At 49.2% G+C, this 21,959-nt stretch overlaps 1 protein-coding gene across 10 annotated transcripts in view; it reads right to left on the reverse strand.

The window, feature by feature from the left end:
- Nucleotides 1–21,959, reverse strand: part of EVA1C (eva-1 homolog C) — a 145,203-nt gene that overhangs the window by 21,244 nt on the left and 102,000 nt on the right. For 4 of the 10 annotated variants that reach the window (XM_024988220.2, XM_024988356.2, XM_010800898.4 and 1 more), the window contains one exon: nt 21,046–21,616. The exons of 3 other annotated variants lie outside the window; for them this stretch is intronic. In XM_024988220.2, coding sequence (XP_024843988.1) covers nt 21,240–21,616 — 377 coding nt within the window. In that variant the 3' untranslated portion in view covers nt 21,046–21,239. Of the gene's footprint in view, nt 1–538; nt 2,087–20,604; nt 21,617–21,959 lie in introns of those variants that run through there. 3 more of the 10 variants (XM_024988259.2, XM_024988157.2, NM_001199027.1) reach the window with 3 other exon arrangements.

Below are 21,959 nucleotides of genomic sequence, written 5' to 3' on the forward strand. Positions count from 1 at the left end.
GGGATGGACCTGGCATATCATAGCCTCAATCTCAGAACACAAGCTCCCCAGGAAAGATGTTTGTCAGATTTGGGTCCAGCTGGGGTCTCTCTTGTAGTGCCTGCTACAGGTCAAATGTTAATAGAAAATTGTCAGGGGAAAAAAAAAAAAAAACTAAGACCAAAACTACCCGTATGACCCAGTAATCCCAGGACTGGGCATATACCCTGAAGAAACCATAACTGAAAAAGACACAGGTACCACAATATTCATTGCAGCACTATTTACACTAGCTAGGACATGAAGGCAACCTAGATGTCCATCAACAGATGAAGGGATAAAGAAGTTATGGTACATATATATGACGGAATATTACTCAGCCATAAAACAGAACACATTTGAAACAGTTCTAATGGGAAAGTGAAGAAGAACTAAAGAGCCCCTTGATGAAAGTGAAAGAGGAGAGTGAAAAGGTTGGCTTAAAACTCAACATTCAGAAAACTAATATCATGGCATCTGGTCCCATCACTTCATGGCAAATAGATGGGGAAACAGTGGAAACAGTGAGAGACTTTATTTTGGGGGGCTCCAAAATCACTGCAGATGGTGATTGCAGCCATGAAATTAAAAGACACTTACTCCTTGGAAGAAAAGCTATGACCAACCTAGACAGCATATTAAAAAGCAGAGACATTACTTTGCCAACAAAGGTCATATAGTCAAGGCTATGGTTTTTCCAGTGGTCATGTATGGATGCGAGAGTTGGACTGTGAATAGAGCTGAGTGCCAAAGCTGATGCTTTTGAACTGTGATGTTGGAGAAGACTCTTGGGAGTCCCTTGGACTGCAAGGAGATCCAACCAGTCCATCCTAAAGGAAATCAGTCCTGGGTGTTCATTAGAAGGAATGAAGGATGCTGAAGCTGAAACTCCAATCCTCTGGCCACCTGATGTGAAGAACTGACTCCTTGGAAAAGACCCTGATGCTGGGAAAGATTGAAGGTGGGAGGAGAAGGGGACAACAGAGGATGAGATGGTTGGATGGCATCACCGACTCCATGGACATGAGTTTGAGTGAACTCCAGGAGTTGGTGGTAGACAGGGAGGCCTGGTGTGCTATGGTTCATGGGGTCGCAAAGAGTCGGACACAACTTGAACTGAATGGGGAGGATGAACCTAGAGCCTATTATACAGAGTGAAGTAAGTCAGAAAGAGAAAAACAAATATGGCACATCGATGCATATATGTGGACTCTAGAAAGATGGTACAGAGGCTCCTGTTTGCAGGGCAGCGGTGGAGACACAGATGTGGACAGACTGTGGCCACAGCGGGGGCAGCAGAGGGAGGGACGGTTCGGAAGGGTCTCATGGAAGTGTATAGATTACCATGTGTAAAGTAGAGAGCCGGTGGGAATTTGCTGTATGACGCAGGGAGATCAAACCCAGGGCTCTGTGACAACCTAGAGGGCTGGGATGGGGTGGGGGGTGAGAGGGAGGCTCAAAGGGGAGGGGACATATGTATACGTGTGGCTGATTCATGTTGCTGTATGGCAGAAACCAACACAATATTGTAAGGTAATTATCCTCCAATTAAAAAAAAAAAAAAATAGCAGCTGTTGAATGAGGAACTTCACTAGAATGTAGAGTGTCCAGGGCCCCGTAATCTGCTTGGGGACCATCCTGGGTGGTCCCATCGTGTCCTTTGTTCCCATTTTTGATGGTCCCAAGGAGCCACAGAGTATGTAGCCGTCTCTCACGCTGACCCGACATCCTTCCATTAGGCTCTCGAGAGCCTGTGGAACAGTCACAGAATCCCTCGTACACTCAGCCTCCCCTTCAGTGTCTCCTTCTGTGTGAAAGTGAAGTTCTCAGTTGTGTCCGGCTCTTTGCGACTCCATGGACCGTAGCCCACCAGGCTCCTCCGCCCATGGAATTTTCCAGGCAAGAGTACCGGAGTGGGTTGCCATTTCCTTCTCCAGGGGATCTTCCCCACCCAGGGCTCGATCCCAGGTCTCCCGCACTGCAGGCCGACGCTTCACCATGTGAGCCACCAGGGAGGCTGTCTCCTTCCTTGCATCGCATCGAAAGCCTGAGTCAGAATACACAAAATCTGTAATGTGCAGAATAAAATATAAACAATAATATGTTCATCAGAGTAATCAAGATTAAAAGCTATAACTAGTATTTACAGAGTTCCTTAAAAAAAAACAATGTTGGCGATCACGCATGGATTAAAGGAGTATTTGTGGATTTTTTTCACATAAGCTCAAATAAAAAGAGAAAGAAAACAGAATAAAAGAGAAAGAAAGCCTGGCTCTCCCATGAGCATGCTCTCTGCGCGGCTGTGAAGTGGGGGCCAGTTTCTCCCCCATACCCCGATTTCCAGATGGCTATAGGTTGATGTTCCCCCAGGTCATTCTAGATCATAACCCTCCGTTCCCCCTCAGAGCCCTGCCTCTGACACCTCATCACCTCTCGGGGTCTTCAGATGGCTCTGTTAGCCCCCCTCAGCACCCCCACATCTGAGCAGCCACCCTCAGCACCCCCACATCTGAGCACCCCCTCACAGGCCTCAGGGCGCATGAAACCACCCTGGCAGGTCTCTCTCCCTGGGGCCCATTCGTTTGGCAAAACCCCCAACCGTCGTTAAAACCAACATTCCAGCAGCATGGCAGAGAGAACCCCAGAATCACGGTCATGGGGGGCGCCCCGGGTCCTTAGATTCTCCCCCTCCACAGCTGCATCACACCTCCTCTCTCAGCAGCTCCCTGCCCTCCGCCCTGACGTGTCTTACCCTCCAGTTTACAGAGAAAACAGACACCCCCCGCCCCCACTGCAGTGGACAGACCGTCCAGGCTCCCACGAGCCACCGTGGGCTTTGTTCCCCACCCAGGACACCACTCTGGCAGGAACCCCCACCTCCTCCACAGCCTCATACTCCCCACAGCATCACCCATCCCACTGATCTCTCACTATGGAATAGTCCCTATCTTCCAGGAGACTTCCCTGTAGCTCAAACGGTAAAGAATCTGCCTGCAAGGCAGGAGACCAGGGGTTCGATCTCTGGGTTGGGAAGTTCTTCTGGAGAAGGGAATGGCAATCCACCTCAGTATTCCTGCCCGGGGAATCCCATGGACCGAGGAGGCTGGCGGGCTACAGTCTATGGGGCCGACCTATCTTCAAGCCTCTCTTTCCACGTAATGAATTTGGCATCAGAAGTATCTCTTCTCTTTAGGGCTTCCCAAGTGGTCCTCATGGTAAAGAACCCGCCTGCCAATGCAAGAGACACAGGAGATGTGATGTTTGTATTTAAAAAATAGTATCACAGCGTATTAGTTAGGGTCACGTGACAAAAAGGCAACATTCCAGAGGCTGGGTACGATAGAAATATATTGCTCCCTGTGTAAGAGTTCTGCGGATGTTTCTGGTTAGTGGACAGTATTTCTCCAGTGGTGGTTCAGTGACTCAGCGATGGGTTCCTCCCATCTAGTGGGCTCTACTGGCTTTCCCAGGATCTTGAAGGGACTTCTGGCTGGTGGAGATGAAAAGAGAAAGTGGAGAACGCACAGTGTCTCCTCACTTTCCCTGGAGGTAGGCACCTCCCCTCCGCTCACATTCTGACAGCCAGAGGTAGACTCACAACTTCACGTGTCAATGAAATGTGTGTGCAGGAGGCCAGGTGGGGGTTGGAAGCCACCCTCCATGTGCCGATGGGCATTCTTGTTGTAGTCATCAGCTGAAGTTAGAGCTATGCTTATGCGGGACGTTTTGGTAAATATCTGTGTGTGTTAGTCATTCAGTTGTGTCTGACTCTTTGCAACCCCATGGACTGTAGCCCGCCAGGCTCCTCTGTCCATCGGATTCTCCAGGCAAGAATACTGGAGTGGGTTGCCATTTCCTTCTCCAGGGATCTTCCCGACTCAGGGATTGAACCTGGATCTCCTGCATTGCAGGCAGATTCTTTACTGTCTAAATCACAAGGGAATCCCTGGTAAATATATACCAGATTCTAAAGTATACATATCCTTTGACCTCATAATTCCACTTCTGGTGATTTTTTTCCTACAGATATATTCACAAATGTGTATAGATGTATGTTTTAAGGATGTACTTAGTATGTTTGTTTCTTGTGGCTGCTGTCACAGATGACCACAGTGAAAGTGAAGTGAAAGGTTGCTCACTCTTGTCAAACTCTTTGTGACCCCATGAACTGTAGTCCACCAGGCTCCTCTGTCCATGTGATTCTCCAGGCAAGAATACCAGAGGGGGGTAGTCACAGAATTGGTGGCTTAAACATCAAAAATTTATTATCTCACATTTTGGAAACCAGAAGTTCAAAATGTGTGTCCTGGAGCCCAAAATCAAGGTGTCAGCAGGTTTGTGCTTGCTGAGGGCTGTTGGAGAGAATCCTCCCTTGCATAGGGTCCCCCCTTGCAATCCGGTGGTGAGGAGTCCCTGCTTCCAGTGCAGGGGGTGTAGGTTCGATCCCTGGTCATGGAACTAGGAGACCACATGACAAATGGTGTCACCAAAAAGAGAAAATAAGATAGCATGACCATGTGTGCCAGTTTGCCTGAGACGGTCCCTACTAAAGAGAGTCCCTCCGTGCCTCTTATAAATTTTGGTGGCTGCCAGCATCCCGATTTCTCCCTCCATCTTCACATCACCATCGCTCTGTGTATGCCTCCTTCTCTTCTTCACAAAAAATCATATTCAAAAGTCCTCTGTTGGGAATTCCCTGGCAGTCCAGTGGTTAAGACCCTGCTCTCTCACTGCCAAGCGCCCAGGTTCCATCCCTGGTCTGGGAACTAAGATTCCACAAACCACGCTGCTCTGTCAACAAAATATTAAAAATTCTCCCTTGACTTCCCATCCTTCTCTAGCTGTTGCCTCCCTTCCCCACTTCCCTTTCTAACAAAGCCTGTTAAAAGCACTGCCCACACCTCCCGTTCCCTCCCATTTTCTCTTGAACCTACTCCAGGTGGGCTCTAGTGCACACAGCCTCCCGGAAGTGGCTGCTGTCAGACCACCATGCGGTTGGAAACAGTCTCGGCAGATATAACGAAATTCAGGACAAGATCATCCTGGTTTATGCAGGAGGGACCCACACCCAGTGACAAATGTCCTGATGAGAGACACACAGAAAAGGGGACACGGAGAGAAGGGAGGCCACGTGGAGATGAAGGCAGGGACTGGAGTGATGCGGCCACCAGCCAAGGACCACGAGGAGCCCCTGGAGACTGGAGGAGCAGCCAGGAGCCTCTCCTGGAGCCTCCAGAGGGCACAGCCCTCCCAACACCTGGGTGTCTGACTTCCAGGGTTCAGAGACTAAATTCTGTTGTTTTAAGCCGCTGAGTTTGTGGAACTTGTTACAACAGCTACAGGAAATGAATGCACACTCCAAAGGCAAAGTCCTTCCCAGGCGCCTGCAGGGCTGTTAGTAACCAGCCACTGCCCTCTCGCAGTCTGACTCCCCCACCCTGACCTCCTGCTCTTCTTCCCCAGGGCCTTTGCACTCACCCTGCCTCTCCCTGGAGCCCTCCTGCTCCCTCAGCTTCGTGGCTTGTTCACTTCCTTCTGGTTTGTTCTCACACGCTGCCTTATTAGAGGGGACTTCTCTGACCTTTCTTATAAATAGCACCCCGTGTTCTCTCCCTCCCTCGTTACTCTGTTTCATTTGTCCCCACAGCGTTTATCACAAGGTGTCCTGTGGTGGGTTACTTAGAACCTAAGTTCCAGGCGGGCAGGCTGTTTTCTGCTTTGTTCACTCCCTAGAACAGCACTCAGCACAGGGTAAACCCTCGAATTTTTTCAAAAATCCTTATCTGATCAAGGACTAACCTAAGAAATATATAAGGAGCTCTTAAAACTCAGCAATGAGAAAACAAGTTTATTTTGCCAACTAAAAGTAGGGAAAAATATCTGAACAGACACCTCACTAAAGAAGAGATGGCAAATTCAAGAAATATTTATTGAACGAATAAATGAAAGGAATTTCATAAACTAGGACATTTGCTTATTTCTCAAGAGATTGTCTGGTCCTTTTTAAAAAAAGTAGCCTTTGTGCATTTGTGTGTGTGTGGGGGGGGTGGTTTGTAAGCCTCTCAGTTGTTCTATTTGTGACCCCATGGACTGTAGCCCACCGGGCTCCTCTGCCCATGGGATTCTTGAGGCAAGAATACTGGAGTGGGTTGCCATTCCCTTCTCCAGGAGATCTTCCTGACCCAAGGATCGAACCCAGGTCTCCTGCACAGCAGTCAGCTTCTTTACCATCCAAGCCACCTGGGAAGCCCAAAGTAGTCTTTATTTACCTGTATTTTTTCCTTTTTAAGTAGATTTTATTTTTTAGAACCATATAGATCCACAACAAAATGGAATGGAAAATATAGAGAGGCCCCGTAACTCCCTGTTCCCCCACCTGCCATGCAGGCCTTTCCCAGAACTGAGACCCCACACCAGAGTGGCACGTTTGTTACAGCAGCCACACTGACATGTTACTACTACCAAAGTCCACAGTTTACATCAAGGTTCACTCTTTGTGTTGTATAGTCTATAGGGTTTGGGCAAATGTATAACAATGTATATCTATTAAGGTGGGGGTGGGGGTTACCTGCCAGGGCCAGAATATCTGGAGAATCCTCAGGTAACAAGGGCTCCATTTCCCAGGCACTCTGACATCAGGGCCCTCTGCAATCACTTAGCACTCCCAACCTCATTTAGCTCCTGTCACCACACTCTGTAGTTGTACGACTGCGATCTCCACTTTCCAGAGGAGGCACAGAGGGGTCAATCAAGCCACCCAGGGTCACACAGCAACTGAGTGGCCGAGATGGGATTTGACCCCAGGTCAGCAGAAACCAGCACCCACCCTGCAGAGTTTGTCACCAGCTGGCTGCTATTCAAGCTTACGCACGCAGACCTGCAAAGTGGAAACAACACCTAACACCCTGGCCACTTGGCAACATGATGTTAAGGACTGAGGGAGCTAAGACACACACGCACGCACACAGCCTCACAGACACACATGCACGCAGACTCACAGACACGCACGCACGCAGACTCACAGACACACACGCATGCAGACTCGCAGACTCTCAGACAAGGCACGCACACAGACTCACAGACACGCATGCACGCAGACTCACAGACACGCACGCAGACTCACAGACACGCACGCACGCAGACTCACAGACACACACGCACACAGACTCACAGACACACATGCACACAGCCTCACAGACATGCATGCACACAGACACACAGACACGCACGCACACAGCCTCACAGACTCACAGACAGGCACGCACGCAGACTCACAGACACGCATGCACGCAGACTCACAGACGCGCACGCACGCAGATTCACAGACGCGCATGCACACAGACTCACAGACGCGCATGCACACAGACTCACAGGCACGCACGCACATGCATGCATGCATACATATAGATACACACACACACCGTTCTCTTTGTCCTTCAACAGCTAATGATTCTGACAGGAGGAACAACTGAGCCAGTGAAGATCCGAGAGGTTGAAAGCCCAGTTTTTGCAGCTCTAGGGCCGGGTAGCCTTTGTGTGTGTGTTGGGGGGGGCGGTGTCAGGGACCCAGTGCTCTGTCCCTGAGTTGATGGGGCTGGAATTTGAAGGCGCTGATGGATCCTCCTGGCCCCACCTACACACCTTGCGTAAGATCCAGACACACTTTCATGATGGAATCAAGATAAATGGCTGAAGCTGAAATAAATGATGCTTGTTTGTGAAAGGACTTTAAACAGACCTCCTGAGCAGGAAGAGTCACAAGAGGATGAGAAGGCAGCGGCACCCGAGTGAGGTCACTAGACTGTACCCTCCCAGAAGCCAAGTTGGTCAGCCAGCCAGGGCAGCCTCACAGGTCCCCAAACCCCACCTCCCTAAGCACCGCATTCTCCTTCCTCACTTTCTGGGGTCACGTTCCTGGGAGCATGGAATATGTCAACCTGACATGTCATGGTTCAGCCATCCAAGCTTAGAAAGGGCCATTATTTTTAGACTGAAAAGGTGTATTTTATATTCACACACTTGACTTTCAAGACCCTGAATGAATTTTGCTGAAATAAATATTCTCCTTTGGGTCCAGTCCAAGTATGTGAAGTTTATAGCCCCAATGGCCTTTTCTTTTTCTTTCTTGCTTTGAAAAGGAATATTAAAAGTAGCTGAAAAGAGGGATTTAGAAATGAAAGGCAATTTTCAACATGTCTTATAAAATGAAAAGGAGCAAACGCTATAATATTTCTTCAGGACATGGACTGAAGTAAAACGAGATTTAGAACCCAGTGGTCGTTCCTTGCGATGTGAAATGTCTATCTTTTCAGGACTCAGGATTCGGCACGGCCTGGTCAGAAGGAAGGTGGAAATTAGGGGGACCACCGATGTGTGTCCACCCATGGGGGATTGGCCAGGACAGTAATCCTGGTTTTAGCACTGAGACTCCTGAATTGCAGAAAATCCCTTGGTCTCCAGCAAAGCAGGATGAGGGGTCACCCTCGTTGAAATCACTATGAAAGGAGCTCACAAAACCCCACTGACGGGAGTATCTCACCAGCCCTGTAGGCAGGGTCAGTGTGGGCTTTCAGACAGGCTTATAGGAGGGTGTGGGATTTTTGGAGGCGTGGAATGGAGCTGTCTTCACCTGCTCAGCTCCCTGCCCTCAGCCTGTCCCTGAGGACCGACCCTGGTCATCAGCCAAGGCCATCTACAGCCCGCCACCCTCCCCATCCCCAGGGCTGTCCGCGTTGTCTAAGAAGATAGATTCCAAATCCCCACCTGAAAGCCACTGAGTTCTCAGGGAGGGGGGCACCCAGGGATCTGCATTCTTATCTCAAGCTCCCCTGGGTTGCTTTCTCTTTTTTCAGCTGTGCCATGGGGCAAGTGGGATCTCAGTTCCCTGACCAGGGATCAAACTCAGGCCTCGGCAGTGAGGGCAGAGTCTTAACCGCTGGACCGCCAGGGAATTCCCTCCCTTGGGTTTCTGACGGGCAGGCAGCTAGAGGCCCGGCCTGGCCTCTGCCTGGGCTTCCCTAGCCCCGTCATCTACCTGCCTGTATCCTGCAGCCCAGATTCCCCCGCATTTGGGTTTTTTGTTTGCCTCTACACAGAATCCTTCTTCTGTGCCCCAACCCACCTGCTCTGGGCTCTCTTCCAGCCTCTCCATCCTGTCCTCTGCCCCAGCGTCTTGTCAACCATCCTGACTTCCTACAGGGCTGGGACCCTAACAGCAGATCACATACTTTCAGGCTGTTTGGGGGGCCATAGGTGGCACACAGCATGGACTCAGGAGCCCGGTGGTCCACACTTAAGTATGTGAGGGCCCTCCCGGGGAGGGACCGAGGGGAGGTGGGACGAGACAGGTGGGTCAGGACCCAGCCAGCCCCTCCACCCCACACCGCCACATCGGCACCAGACCCTGAAGTCTGGGGATTCCAAGTTTAAACCTGGTCTTCAGGGTTGTTATAAAGGTATGTTTGTCAAGGTAGGCAAGAGCATGTCTTTTACATAATTTTTTATTTTGGGCCTGATGTCTATAAGATTTTAACACTTGGCTGTGTGGTATGTAACACTCATTTCTTCTCTCCAAACCTACAAACGTGACAGGCAGACCTATAGTTCTTTGGTCTTTTTTTTTTCTGGCCTTGCAACGAGCTTGCAGGATCTTAGTTCTCCAAGCAAGGATCCAACTCAGACCCCCAGCAATGGAAGCATGGAGTCCTAACCACTGGATCACCAGGGAATCCCCAGACCTGTAGATGTCTATGCATACACAGAAGAAAAATAGAGTTTTATGTGGAATCCTTTTCTTTTACGTAATGATATAATCTACACATTATTCTCCAATTTGCCCTTTTCACTGAATAACATGACTTCAATAATTTTTCATGTTGGTGCATACAGATCTACCTCATTGAAAAAACAACCAATCAATCCTAAAGGAAGTAAACTGAATATTCATTGGAAGGACCGATGCTGAAGCTGAAGCTCATACTTTGGCCACTTGATGCGAAGAGCTAACTCATTGGAAGAGACCCTGATGCTGGGAAAGATTGAAGGTGAAAGGAGAAGAGGGTGGCAGAGGATCAGATGGTTGGATGGCACCACCAACTCAATGGACATAAGTTTGAGCAAACTCCAGGAGAAGGTGAAGGACAGGGAAGCCTGGTGTGTTGCAGTCCATGGGGTCCAAAGAGTCGAACACAACTGAGTGACTCAACAACAACGACGATGTGCCTGTATTCCAATTTTTTAGGACAGCTGAAATTCTTCCCAAGACGTCTTCCTTAAGAAAAGAAGTTTTCCATGTGCCTGAGCTAAGTGATGTAGGCGAGTCTGATTGAACAGAAACCTTGGTGGCAGCCAGCATGGCCAGCCCGTGGATACGCCCCTCTGCTGACAGCACACGCCTCACCCTCCCAGGGTCCGGAGACTTTACAATCAGAGGTCACGTTCTAAGGAAGGAAGTTCAGGCTCTCAGAACTGGGAGGCAACTCACTGGGTTTGCAAATTCTTCATCGATTCGTAACATATTCTCTTGCTGTTTCTTTGTCAGTGGGTCAGGAACATTCTGCTTTCTTCTCCTTAAGGGAGTTCATGTCGTGATCGACACTTGCCTCTAATTGCTGCTCCCTCCCTTCCTTGGAAACTAATCGAGCATTTTCCAGGTCAGGTTGCTGTTTAGTCATCTGAACACGAGTCCCCTTCCTCTTGCCGTAATCTTTCCCAGGCTGGATTTTGTCTTTGAAACAATAGGAAATGACAAGGTCTATTTTTCTTTTCTTGAAAGAACTCGATCCACGGAGTCATGAGTTGGAACAGAGAAAGTCCGGGGAATTAATATGCACCCCCGATCGGAAGTGACCAGCTTTCCTGTCTTTGTTCTGCCGAGTCCTGGAGTCTGAGCTCATGATACCCCAGGCAGTGTGCTTACAAGCAGGAAGGCTGCATTTTCACCTCCAGATAAATCCCCATCTGGGTTTTCTGTTGGACCCATTGGAAAGAAATGCAATTAGGCCCTGAGCAGTCTTCAAGCAAAGACTGGAAACCTTCCAAAGAAAGGCTGTGCCAGATATCCTTCGGTCCTCGACATACATTTGCATCATTGGAGAAGTTCACTGTGTCTTAAAGCACCCTCGAGAGTCAGGCCCTGGAAGAGCTTTCTATTAAAAGCTATTTAATTTCTCCAACAGAAAATTCAGTTGTAATTTGGTAATATCTAAGCCACTGAGACTAACTGGGGGCTTCCCTGGTGGCTCAGTGGTAAAGAATCCACCTGTCAATGCGAGAGACGCGGATTCGATCCCTGATCGGGGAAGATCCTACATGCTGGACAGCCGTTAAGCCCAAGTGCCACAACTATCGAGCCTGAGCCCATGAGTCATAGAGCTTATCCTCCAGAATAAGAGAAGCCACCCCAACAGGAAGCCCACGCACCACAACTGGAGGATCGCTCCCACTCGCCGCAACTAGAGAAAAGTCCTTGAAGCAAAGAAGACCCAGCACGGCCAGTAAATAAATAATAAAAGAAAGAAAGAAAGAAAATTATATTTAAAAAAGGCTAGCTGGATAGTGATCGGCAACCTTAAAATGAGGAGAAATTACTATTCCAAGAGCTCGAGGCCTACGTGGTTGGAGGCCAGGCCCAGCTGATTACTGGCTGTGAGTGGGTTGAAAGCCTGATCTCAGGGCTTCCCTGATGGTTCAGTGGTAAAGAATCCTCCTGCCGGCGCAGGAGACACGGGTTCGATTCCTGGGTTGGGAAGATCCCCCTGGGGAAGGAAATGGCAACCCACTCCAGTATTCTTGCCTGGGAAATCCCATGGACAGAGGAGCCTGGCGAGCTACAGTCCATGGGGTCAGACATGACTTAGTGACTAAATAACGAACCTGCTCTCAACACTGACGTTTGCTTCTGAGGGATGGAAGGATGCTGGCACAAGTGGGTGATGCCGTCTCTACAGCCAATCCTGTTGTCTGGAGTCCAGCGCCTGAGGTTCTGTACCCTGTTAGCCTGAGGCCTCACTGCTCCCCATTCCCAAACATGTGCCTCCTGTTCCCACCTCCTGGCCCACTGCTGCGGCTTCCCCCGCCCCCCGCTCATGTTCCCGTACGACCACCTTTGACAACTCTGCTCATTCCTGAGGGCCCCGTTGAGCACCACCTCCCATCAGCCTCTCCAGCCCATCAGGTAGAACCATCTTTCTGGGTTCCCAGGGCCATCTTTCTGAGCATGTAACACCATTCCTACACTCTGGGTTGTGAAGCTGAAATCCCCAAAGGATAAAGAGAAGGCCTGTGCAGACTCTGCTCCCAGATTCGGCCGAGAGATGGAAGATCCTGAAAGTGAACAGGAAGAGGAAGGCGGGAGGGGTGGGCCTGGTGGGTCAGCTGCTGTTGCCTGGCGGGGTAGGGGGACAGGGCCTTGAGGTGAGGAAGGCTTGGCCTGAGGTCTCTCTCTGGACCCTTCCTGGGGGTGGAGGGGTGCTGCTAGCCGTTGGGTCAGGAAGAATGCGGGGGCTGGCTCATCTCAGAAGCTCTGTGCTTCTCAGGAGGCAAAAGAAGGGGAATGTACAGCAGCTGCTGCTGCAGGACAGGTGGCCGGGGCAAAAGGCCCCCATGGGCTGTTCCCCCCTCTCTGGGGCAGGAAAGGCAGACCCGACGGCTGGGGCTGCGGTTCTGCAGGGATCGGGACGCACAAAGACTGGATGGCACCAAGGGCCGCCATAGGACAGAGCCCACAGGGCTTGGGGACTAGGGGCACGTCAGGGTGTCCCCAGAAAGGTGAGCCCAGTGGGAGTAGGTGCGACTTTGTCCCATGTTTCTGTGCCCAGATTTATTTTTATTTATTTATTGAGTCAGCAAATATTATATATATATATTTTTTAAACTTTTAATTTTGTATTGGGATATAGCTGATGAACAATGTCATGATAGTTTCAGGGGAACAGCGAAGAGACTCAGCCACGCGTACACATTCTGCACCTGTGATGTTGATCCGATGACACCCTCGGTTGGTAATGAAATACCCGCTCCATTTCATTGCAGTGAGCTGGGCCTGGCTCTCCCTGTCTGACCGAACACTCTGGCTCAGCATCGCCCAGCAGAGCTCCCTGCACCATCCAAGACAGGAGCCACTGGTCACGTGGCCACTGAGTCACTAGTGTGACTGAGGAACTGACTTTTAAATGCTATTAACTGCTTTCGGTTTAAGATTAGCTAGGCACATGTGGCTGCTGGCTCTGTGTTGGACGATCAGCATTGTGTTTAGACACCGGCTCATTCATTCTCAAGGGAGCCTAGCGCTGCCCCCGCAGGGAGGTGCCTGTTGACTTGAAATTCCTACAAAGAATGTGATGGCCTTGGATGATTATTAGCTGGCTTCCTGCATTTTCCCTTATCTGGCTGATATTATCGTGCCTCTTTCTTGCCTTATTTCCAGCTATAGACCAGTATGGCTTCCAGTCGACAGGGCATTTAGCTGGAGTGTTTATTTAGGATTTAATCTCTGAGGCTATGGGCCAGTCATGGGATGGAGTTTGGCCAACTCTGCACTGGTGGTCAGGCTTACAATGGGCTTCTTAAAACCAAGCTGACCACAGTTCCGGGTTTATGACTATCCTGCCAACACTGGGCCCGGCTTTTCAGGTCCAACTTCACAATGGAGTTGGCTGAAGAATCCAAAGAAGGTCAGGCCTTGACACTTTCCTGGGAGCTCTGCGGATAGTCATTCCTCCTCCAAACTCCTCTCTGTGGCAGGGCTGGAGGCTGCCTTGTCCTCTTCAGCAGCTTGTTCTCATTTTGCCCTTGAGTTCTGTCCAATCCTCTGAGGACAGTGTAACTGATGACGTTTTGGCCATGCTGGATGCTGAAACTCAGGAGGAAGAAATAATTGATGAAATTGATGAAATTGATGAGTTTGATGGAATTGATGAAAAGAAAAGCTTTCATTTATGGTGGTTTTTCTTTTTTAAATGCAGGGTTTTTTTTTTAAATTATTTCCTTTTGGCTGTGCTGAGGCTTCATTGGTTCACGGGCTTTTCTCCAGTTGCAGCGAGTGAGGGCTACTCTCCAGCTACAGCTCACGGGCTTCTCATTGAAATGGCTTCGCTTATTGCAGAGCATGGGCTCTAGGTGTTCGAGCTTCAGCAGCTGCATTTTGAGGGCTCAACAGCTATGGCACACCGACTTAAGCTTCTGAGCATGTGAAATTTTCCCAGACCAGGGATCAAACCCATGTCCCCTGTGTTGGCAAGTGGACTCCTATTCACTGTACCACCAGGGAAGTCCAGTTTCCCAAGATTTCTGAACGAGTGGCTTATTGAAGCAGTGCTCTTAGGAGAAATACTTCCAAGAAAATTGCTGTGGTCTGAGTGTTTGTGCCCCTCCAAATTCACGTTCACATCCTAAGCCCCAGAGGTAAGGCCTCCGGGAGATTTTGTTTTTGTTTAGTTTTTGCCACACCACATGGCAAGTGGGATTTTAGTTCCCTGACAAAGAATCGAACCCACGCCCTCTGCATTGGAAGCTTGGAATCTCAACCACTAGACCACCAGGGAAATCCCTCTAGAGCTTTCTAGATCAAAAACGTGGAGCCCTCATGAATGAGATTAGTGCCCTTATAGTAGAAACCCTACAAAGTTCCCTGTGTCCCTTCCATCGTGTGAGAACACAGCGGGAAGTCTGCAACCCAGAAGAGGGCCCTCCCCATACCATGCTGACACCTTGAGCTTGGACTTCCAGCCCCCAGACTGTGAGGAGGAAATTTCTAAATTTTATAGGCTACCTAGTCTGTGGGATTTTGTTACAGCAGCCCAAGCAGGCTAAGACAGAAATGTGCTCACTCAGTCATGTCACTTTGCAACTCAATGGACTGTAGCCTGCCAGGCTCCTTTGTCCATGGGATTCTTTAGGCAAGAATACTACAGTGGGTTGCCATTTCCTCCTCCAGGGGATCTTCCCAACCCAGGGACTGAACCAGGGTCTCCTGCATCGCAGGCAGATTCTTTACCATCTGAGCCACTGGGGAAGCCCTAAGACAGAATTCAGTTCAGTTCAGTTCAGTCGCTCAGTCGTGTCCGACTCTTTACAACCCCATGAATCACAGCACGCCAGGCCTCCCTGTCCATCACCAACTCTGGGAGTTCACTCAGACTCACGTCCATCAAGTCAGTGATGCCATCCAGCCATCTCATCCTCTGTCGTCCCCTTCTCCTCCTGCCCGCAATCTCTCCCAGCATCAGAGTCTTTTCCAATGAGTCAACTCTTCGCATGAGGTGGCCAAAGTACTGGAGTTTCAGCTTTAGCATCATTCCTTCCAAAGAAATCCCAGGGCTGATCTCCTTCAGAATGGACTGGTTGGATCTCCTTGTAGTCCAAGGGACTCTCAAGAGTCTTCTCCAACACCACAGTTCAAAAGCATCAATTCTTCAGCGCTCAGCTTTCTTCACAGTCCAACTCTCACATCCACACATGACCACTGGAAAAAACATAGCCTTGACTAGACGAACCTTTGACAGAATTGGTGAGGGGCAATTCTCTGCACAAGAGGACAGCTCTGGGCCACTCACAGCCGCCCTTGCAGCAGCTGGGGTGGTACCAGGCTTGGTGCAGGGTTCTGGGTGGGCACAGCATCATGCCTGGCCCATTTGTGGGGTTGGCAGTGGGACCACTCACAGGGCCTATGGAGAATTGCTTGGTCCCTGGCTGTGTGTGGGCTTCCCTGGTGGCTCAAAGGGTAAAGCATCTGCCTGCAATATGGGAGACCTGGGTTCAATCCCCGGGTTGGGAAGATCCCCTAGAGAAAGAAATGGCAATCCACTCCAGTACTCTTGCCTGGAAAACGCCATGGACGGAGGAGACTGGTAGGCTACAGTCCCTGGGATCGCAAAGAGTTACACACAACTGAGCAACATCACTTCTTCTGGCTGTGCACTCCTCCGTGAAGCAGCAAGTGCCCCAACATTGACAGAGCAAGACGGGCCCAGCTAACAAGCTCTGTGAACCCAGAAGGACTGAATTTTACAGCAGGAGGCTCACATTTTCAAAGTCAGTGTTTTGCAGCAAGTAACTGAGGCAGTGATATGGGCAAACTTCCCACCGAGCTGGCCTCTTTTCACAGGACTTCTGGGACCCCACCGCCTGGAGACCGTGGGGCGGCAGTGGCCCCGACTTGCACAAAGCTTAGAAGCAGTAGTCTATGAGTGCCCTGCACTCTCTGGGCGGAATTCCACCTGGGAGCTTCCACCAGCCACCACACTCCATTGGCAACCCCTGATTCAAAGTTGCGTTGGTCTGGGCTTGGTGCCCATCCAAACATTCTCAGCAGGACTCCTCAGCCTCCTTCCTTGAGAAGACCATGGCATTCTTCTCGTGGGCTCGGAAAATGCAAATGAACAACTTACTGCATTTTTGCAAGCCAAAGACTGCTCTTCGCCTTGGCTGGCCTGTTTCCCAGCTGCCTCTCTGGGGGTCCTGGGAGGATGTGCATGCGTGTGGAGGTTGGGGGGAGACACAGGTAAGAGAAGAACCATTGTGGCATTCAACAAGAGCTTTGAGACTGAGGTCAGTGTGGGCGCAGCTCTTTCTCTGGCTGAAAAAGTAAAAACCTTCAGCTGGCATGTTCTCTTTAGGCTCACAGAGCCATCAGATGAAGGTAGTTATATTCACGGAGCCAGAGAAGATGCTGCTTGGGAATTAGGACTAGAGACCGTGGTGGGAGGCTGTTCTGGGAGCCGAGACAGCACTGAAGTGCCTCTTGCTGAGCTCAGGAAATAAAAGGACAAGGGTTCTCTTTGATTAGAACAAAATTCTCATGAAGAATTTAAACAATGGAGCCATATGTTCATTCTCTGCTATGACCTGGAAGAGATTTATCTCTAATGACAGATTGAAAGCGAGTCATCCCGCCCTGTCAACTTCTCCCAATCCCCTATGTTATAGATGGACGACTCGGGTCCCTGGAGGTGCTGAGGGGTTTCAGCCTCTGCCTACACCACCCTAGCCTGTGCATCTGACACCTCTGTGGACCGAGTCCTACCCTCCCACCTTCTCAGGTAAGTGTAAGAGACGCACATTCTGAAATTGACAGAAGCAAGAGTGTCACTCTGACTCACCTTCAGTCCCTGTTCCTTTAGTTGAATGGAATCCACCTAATGCCTAGTCAACTGTATCTGCAATTGTGTTTTTACATGTAGTCTCTTTTCTTTTTCTGGCTGCACTGTGAGCAGTATATGAAATCTTAGTTCCCGATTAGGGATTGAACTTGCACCCCTTGCACTGAAGGCGTTGGACTTTTAATCACTGGACTGCTGGGGAAGTCCCTGCGTAGTTCCACTGCTATTACAATGCTACACATGAATGTTTACAGCAGCACTACTCACAGGAGCCCAGCGCGGAAGCAACCCAGATGTCTACAAATGGATGAATTAATGAACTCAGCGTGGCCTCTCCATATGTGACAGTGTTAGTTGCTCAGTCATGTCCTGCTCTTTGCAACCCCATGGAATGTAGCCTGCCAGGCTCCTCTGTCCATGGAATTCTCCAGGAAAGAATACTGGAGTGGGTAGCCATTCTCTTCTCCAGGGGATCTTCCCAACTCAGGGATTGAACCAGGTCTCCTGCATTGCAGATTCCTCGTCTGAGGCACGAGGAAAGCCTGGTTTATACATGTAGTGAAATATTATTCAGCCGTAAAAAGGAAGTACTGATTCATGCCATAGCACAAATGAACTTGAGGACATTATGCTAAATGAAGAAAGCCAGTGACCAAAGATTCCATTTACATGTGTGATTCCCTTTATATGAACTACCCAGAATAACTAAATGCACAGACACAGACTGGTAGTTGCCAGGGGCTGGAGAAAGGAGGGGATGGGGAGTGGCTGCTTACTGGGGCAGGAGTTTTACTTTCTGGTATTGAAAGTGTTTTGGAATTAGGTAGAAGAGGCTTCCCTGATGGCTCAGATGGTAAAGAGTCTGTCTCAATGTGGGCAACTTGGTTTTGATCCTGGGTCAGGAAGATCCTTTGGAGAAGGAAGTGGCAACCCACTCCAGAATTCTTGCCTGGAAAATCCCATGGGAGGAGCCTGGCAGGCTACAGTCCATGGTGGGAGCAAAGAGTTGTACACGACTGAGCGACTTCACTTCAGAATTAGGTAGAAGTGGTGGTCCTACCACACTGTGAATATATTAAAAGCCACTGAACTGCGTGCCTTAAAGTGGTTAATTTTACTTCACATGAATTTCAACTTTGGTGTAGACTAAAAGTTTGTGTACCTTAAAATTCATGTTAAAACCTAACACCTAATGTGATGGTATTTGGAGGTGGGACCTTTGAGAAGTGATTAGGTCATGATGGCAGAGCCCTCATGGATAAGACTAGCACCCTTATAAAGGAGACCTCCAGCTTCCTGGGTGGCTCAGTGGTAAAGAATCTGCATGCCAATGCAGGAGACGCAGGATCAATCTGTGGGACAGGAAGATTGCCTGAAGAAGGAAATGGCAACTCACTCTAGTATTTTTGCCTGGAAAAATCCCATGGACAGGAGCCTGGCTGGCTACAGTCCATGGGGTCATGAAGAGTTGGACATGACTGAGCAACTGAGCAGGAACCAAAGGAGACCTCAGAGAATTCCCAGCCCCCTCTGCCATGTGGGCACCCAGCAAGAAGACGGCCAGCTATGAGCCAGGAAGCCAGGCTCTCACCAGACACTGAATTTGCTGGCCCCCTGATCTTGGACTTTCAGCCTCCAAAACAGAAATAAATTTCTGTTGTTTATAAGCCATTCAGTCTATGGTATTTTTGTAATAGCAGCTAGAATGAACTAAGGCAAACTGAATAACAAAAAACAAAGCAAAGCAAAATGCAGCCGCTCCCCCATACGGGCAGCTAGGCTGGTTGATGAGAGACGGGCCCTTCCCCCAACACCCACCTCCTCTGTGTAACTCAGAGGGGCCTTCCCCCCTCAGGATCTGGGGACTGAGGGAAATGCCTTCCATCCTCTCTGCTGATACCTGGGATACTGAGGGAACAGCTAGGATTTCCTCCTCACCTTACCCCTGAGTCAGCTCCAGCACTTTGTACCATGTGACTTGGCCCCACTACTTAACCTGTCAACCTTCAGCCTCCTCAACGATTTATACCTGCTTGCGGGGTTGATGTGATGATGAAGTACGATAAGGAGGGAGACCTCGTTGGTAGTCAGCATATGAGAAGATTTGACACCATCATTTTTATGCTCTAAGTACCTCTGGGACAAGAAAGAAAAAAAATTCTTTTCTTGTTCTCAGTTCAATTCAGTTCACTTCAGTCACTCAGTCATGTCCGATTCTTTGCGACTCCGTGAACCGCAGCATGCCAGGCCTCCCTGTCCATCACCAACTCCTGGAATTTATTCAAACTCATGTCCACTGAGTCGGTGATACCATCCAACCATCTCATCCTCTGCCGTCCCCTTCTCCTCTTGCCTTCAATCTTTCCCAGCATCAGGGTCTTTTCCAAGGAGTCAGTTCTTTGCATCAGGTGGCCAAAGTATTGGAGTTTCAGCTTCAGCATCAGTCCTTCCAATGAATATTCAGGATTGATTTCCTTTAGGATGTACTGGTTGGATCTCCTTGCAGTCCAAGGGACTTTCAAGTCTTCTCCAACACCACAGTTCAAAAGCATCAATTCTTCAGCACTCAGCTTTCTTTATGGTCCAACTCTCACATCCATACATGACTACTGGAAAAACCATAGATTTGACTAAATGGGCTTTTGTTGGCAAAGTAACATCTCTGCTTTTTAATATGCTGTCTAAGCTGGTCATAGCTTTTCTTCCAAGGAGTAAGCATTTTTTAATTTCATGGCTGCAATCACCATCTGCAGTGATCTTGAAGCCCCCAAAAATAAAGTCAGTCACTGTTTCCCCATCTATTTGCCATGAAGTGATGGGACCAGATGCCATGATCTTAGTTTTCTGAATGTTGAATTTTAAGCCAATTTTTTCACTCTCCTCTTTCACTTTCATCAAGAGGCTCTTTTGTTCTTCTTTGCTTTCTGCCATAAGGGTGGTGTCATCTGCATATCTGAGGTTATTGATATTTCTCCCGGCAGTTTTGATTCCAGCTTGTGCTTCATTCATTAGTCACTCAGTCTTGTCCGACTCTTTGTGACTTGATGGATTGTAGCCCGCCAGGCTCCTCTGTCCATGGAATTCTCCAGGCCAGAATACTGGAGTGGGTAGCCTTTCTCTTCTTCAGGGGATCTTCCCAACCCAGGGATCAAAACTGGGTTTCCTGCATTGCAGGCAGATTCTTTACCATTTGAGCCACGAATGAAGCCCCATTGTAAACCACTGTTGTTTTAGTCACTAAACTGTGCCCAACTCTTTTGTGACCGCTCCCCCCCGCCCATGGATTGTCTCCTGCATTGGCAGACAGATTCTTTACCACTGAGCCATGTAAACCATAATTTATTTATAAAATCAAGACCAAATCCAGTCTACTGCCTGTTTTTGTACAGTCCATGAGCTAAGAATGGCTTTTACATTTTAAAATAATTGATTAAGAATATATGACATGTGAAACTTCATTAATTTCAAATTTCAGTTTCCACAAATAAAGTTTTATTGAAACACAGCTGTGTTCATCCATTATGTATTAGCTGTGGTTGCTTTTGAGCTCCAGTGGCAGAGGTGAGTAGTGGGGGTAGACACTATCTGAAGAGAAATGCCTAAAATATTTATTATCTTCACTTAAAATTTTTTTTTGCCAACCCTGTCTCTAAACATAATACCACCAGTGAGCCTGAGGTCACTCAACTCATGCTTGCCATCTTGAATATTAGTATAATTTCTTGATGGATAGACAGAGATCTTCTACACATCCATCTGTAAAATGAGAATGATAGCATCATCGCATGAAGTTGTCATGAGTATTAAATAACTTAGTGCATGAAAAGCAGCTAGAACAGTGCTGGGCATTATAAGTGCTCGATAAATGTGAACTCTAGTTCTGTTAGCATATACACATGAATTTAGATAAATAATAGAAGACCAAGACTTCTTCCCTCCAAATTTATTTTGGGATGTGCTGTAAACAGTTTGAAATGTCCCTTTAAGAACTTTCTGGCTTCCCCAGTACTGGATGGCATGACAAATTCTCCTTCACAGAAGGTACAAGCGGAACAGAGCTGGAGGGGCTTTGGGAACCTTCCCTCTTCAGAAAGTGTGCTCACACCAGGATGTATCTGGCTCTCAGTAGAACTGGCCCATGTTTCTCGGGAGTGAAGTGTCCAAGCCACTGTTCATCCATATTTCCTGGATGATCTGCTCCCTGCGCTCAATCCTTTCTGCCAACTCTGCAGCCTCTATGGAACTGTAGACGGGATATGTAGTCCTGCAAAACCCAGACAGTTCCCCTGGGAAGTCGGAGTCAGAGGAGTCCTCCTCCCCCTCCTCATCCTGGCTGTCCTCCTCGGCCTTGTCACTTCCTGGCACAAGGTGCTCCCTCGCCAGCTGCAGCTCCTGGAAGTCCTTGGTGCAGGACACTCTGATGACCAAAGCACACAACGTGAGTGCCAGACCAACGCAGACACTGGACACGAACAGCAGGGCGGCTCTCTCGGGATGGGCTGCAAAGGCAAGAGACCGCATCAGGACCCAGAGGAGCCGCCAGTCCTCAGCAGGCCCAAGTCCCACAGAAGTGCTTACGTGCCCCAGAGGAGCCGCCAGTCCTCAGCAGGCCCAAGTCCCACAGAAGTGGTTACGTGCCCCAGAGGAGCCGCCAGTCCTCAGCAGGCCCAAGTCCCACAGAAGTGGTTACGTGCCCCAGAGGAGCCGCCGGTCCTCAGCAGGCCCAAGTCCCACAGAAGTGGTTACGTGCCCAGGCAGGAGGGTAACGCAGAATCCCAATCCTGGACAGAATCTCTGCGACCATCCACACCTAAGAGCATATACCCCGACTAATTAAAACAA

The sequence above is a fragment of the Bos taurus genome, chromosome 1 (assembly GCF_002263795.3).
Source record: "Bos taurus isolate L1 Dominette 01449 registration number 42190680 breed Hereford chromosome 1, ARS-UCD2.0, whole genome shotgun sequence".
NCBI lineage: Eukaryota > Metazoa > Chordata > Mammalia > Artiodactyla > Bovidae > Bos > Bos taurus.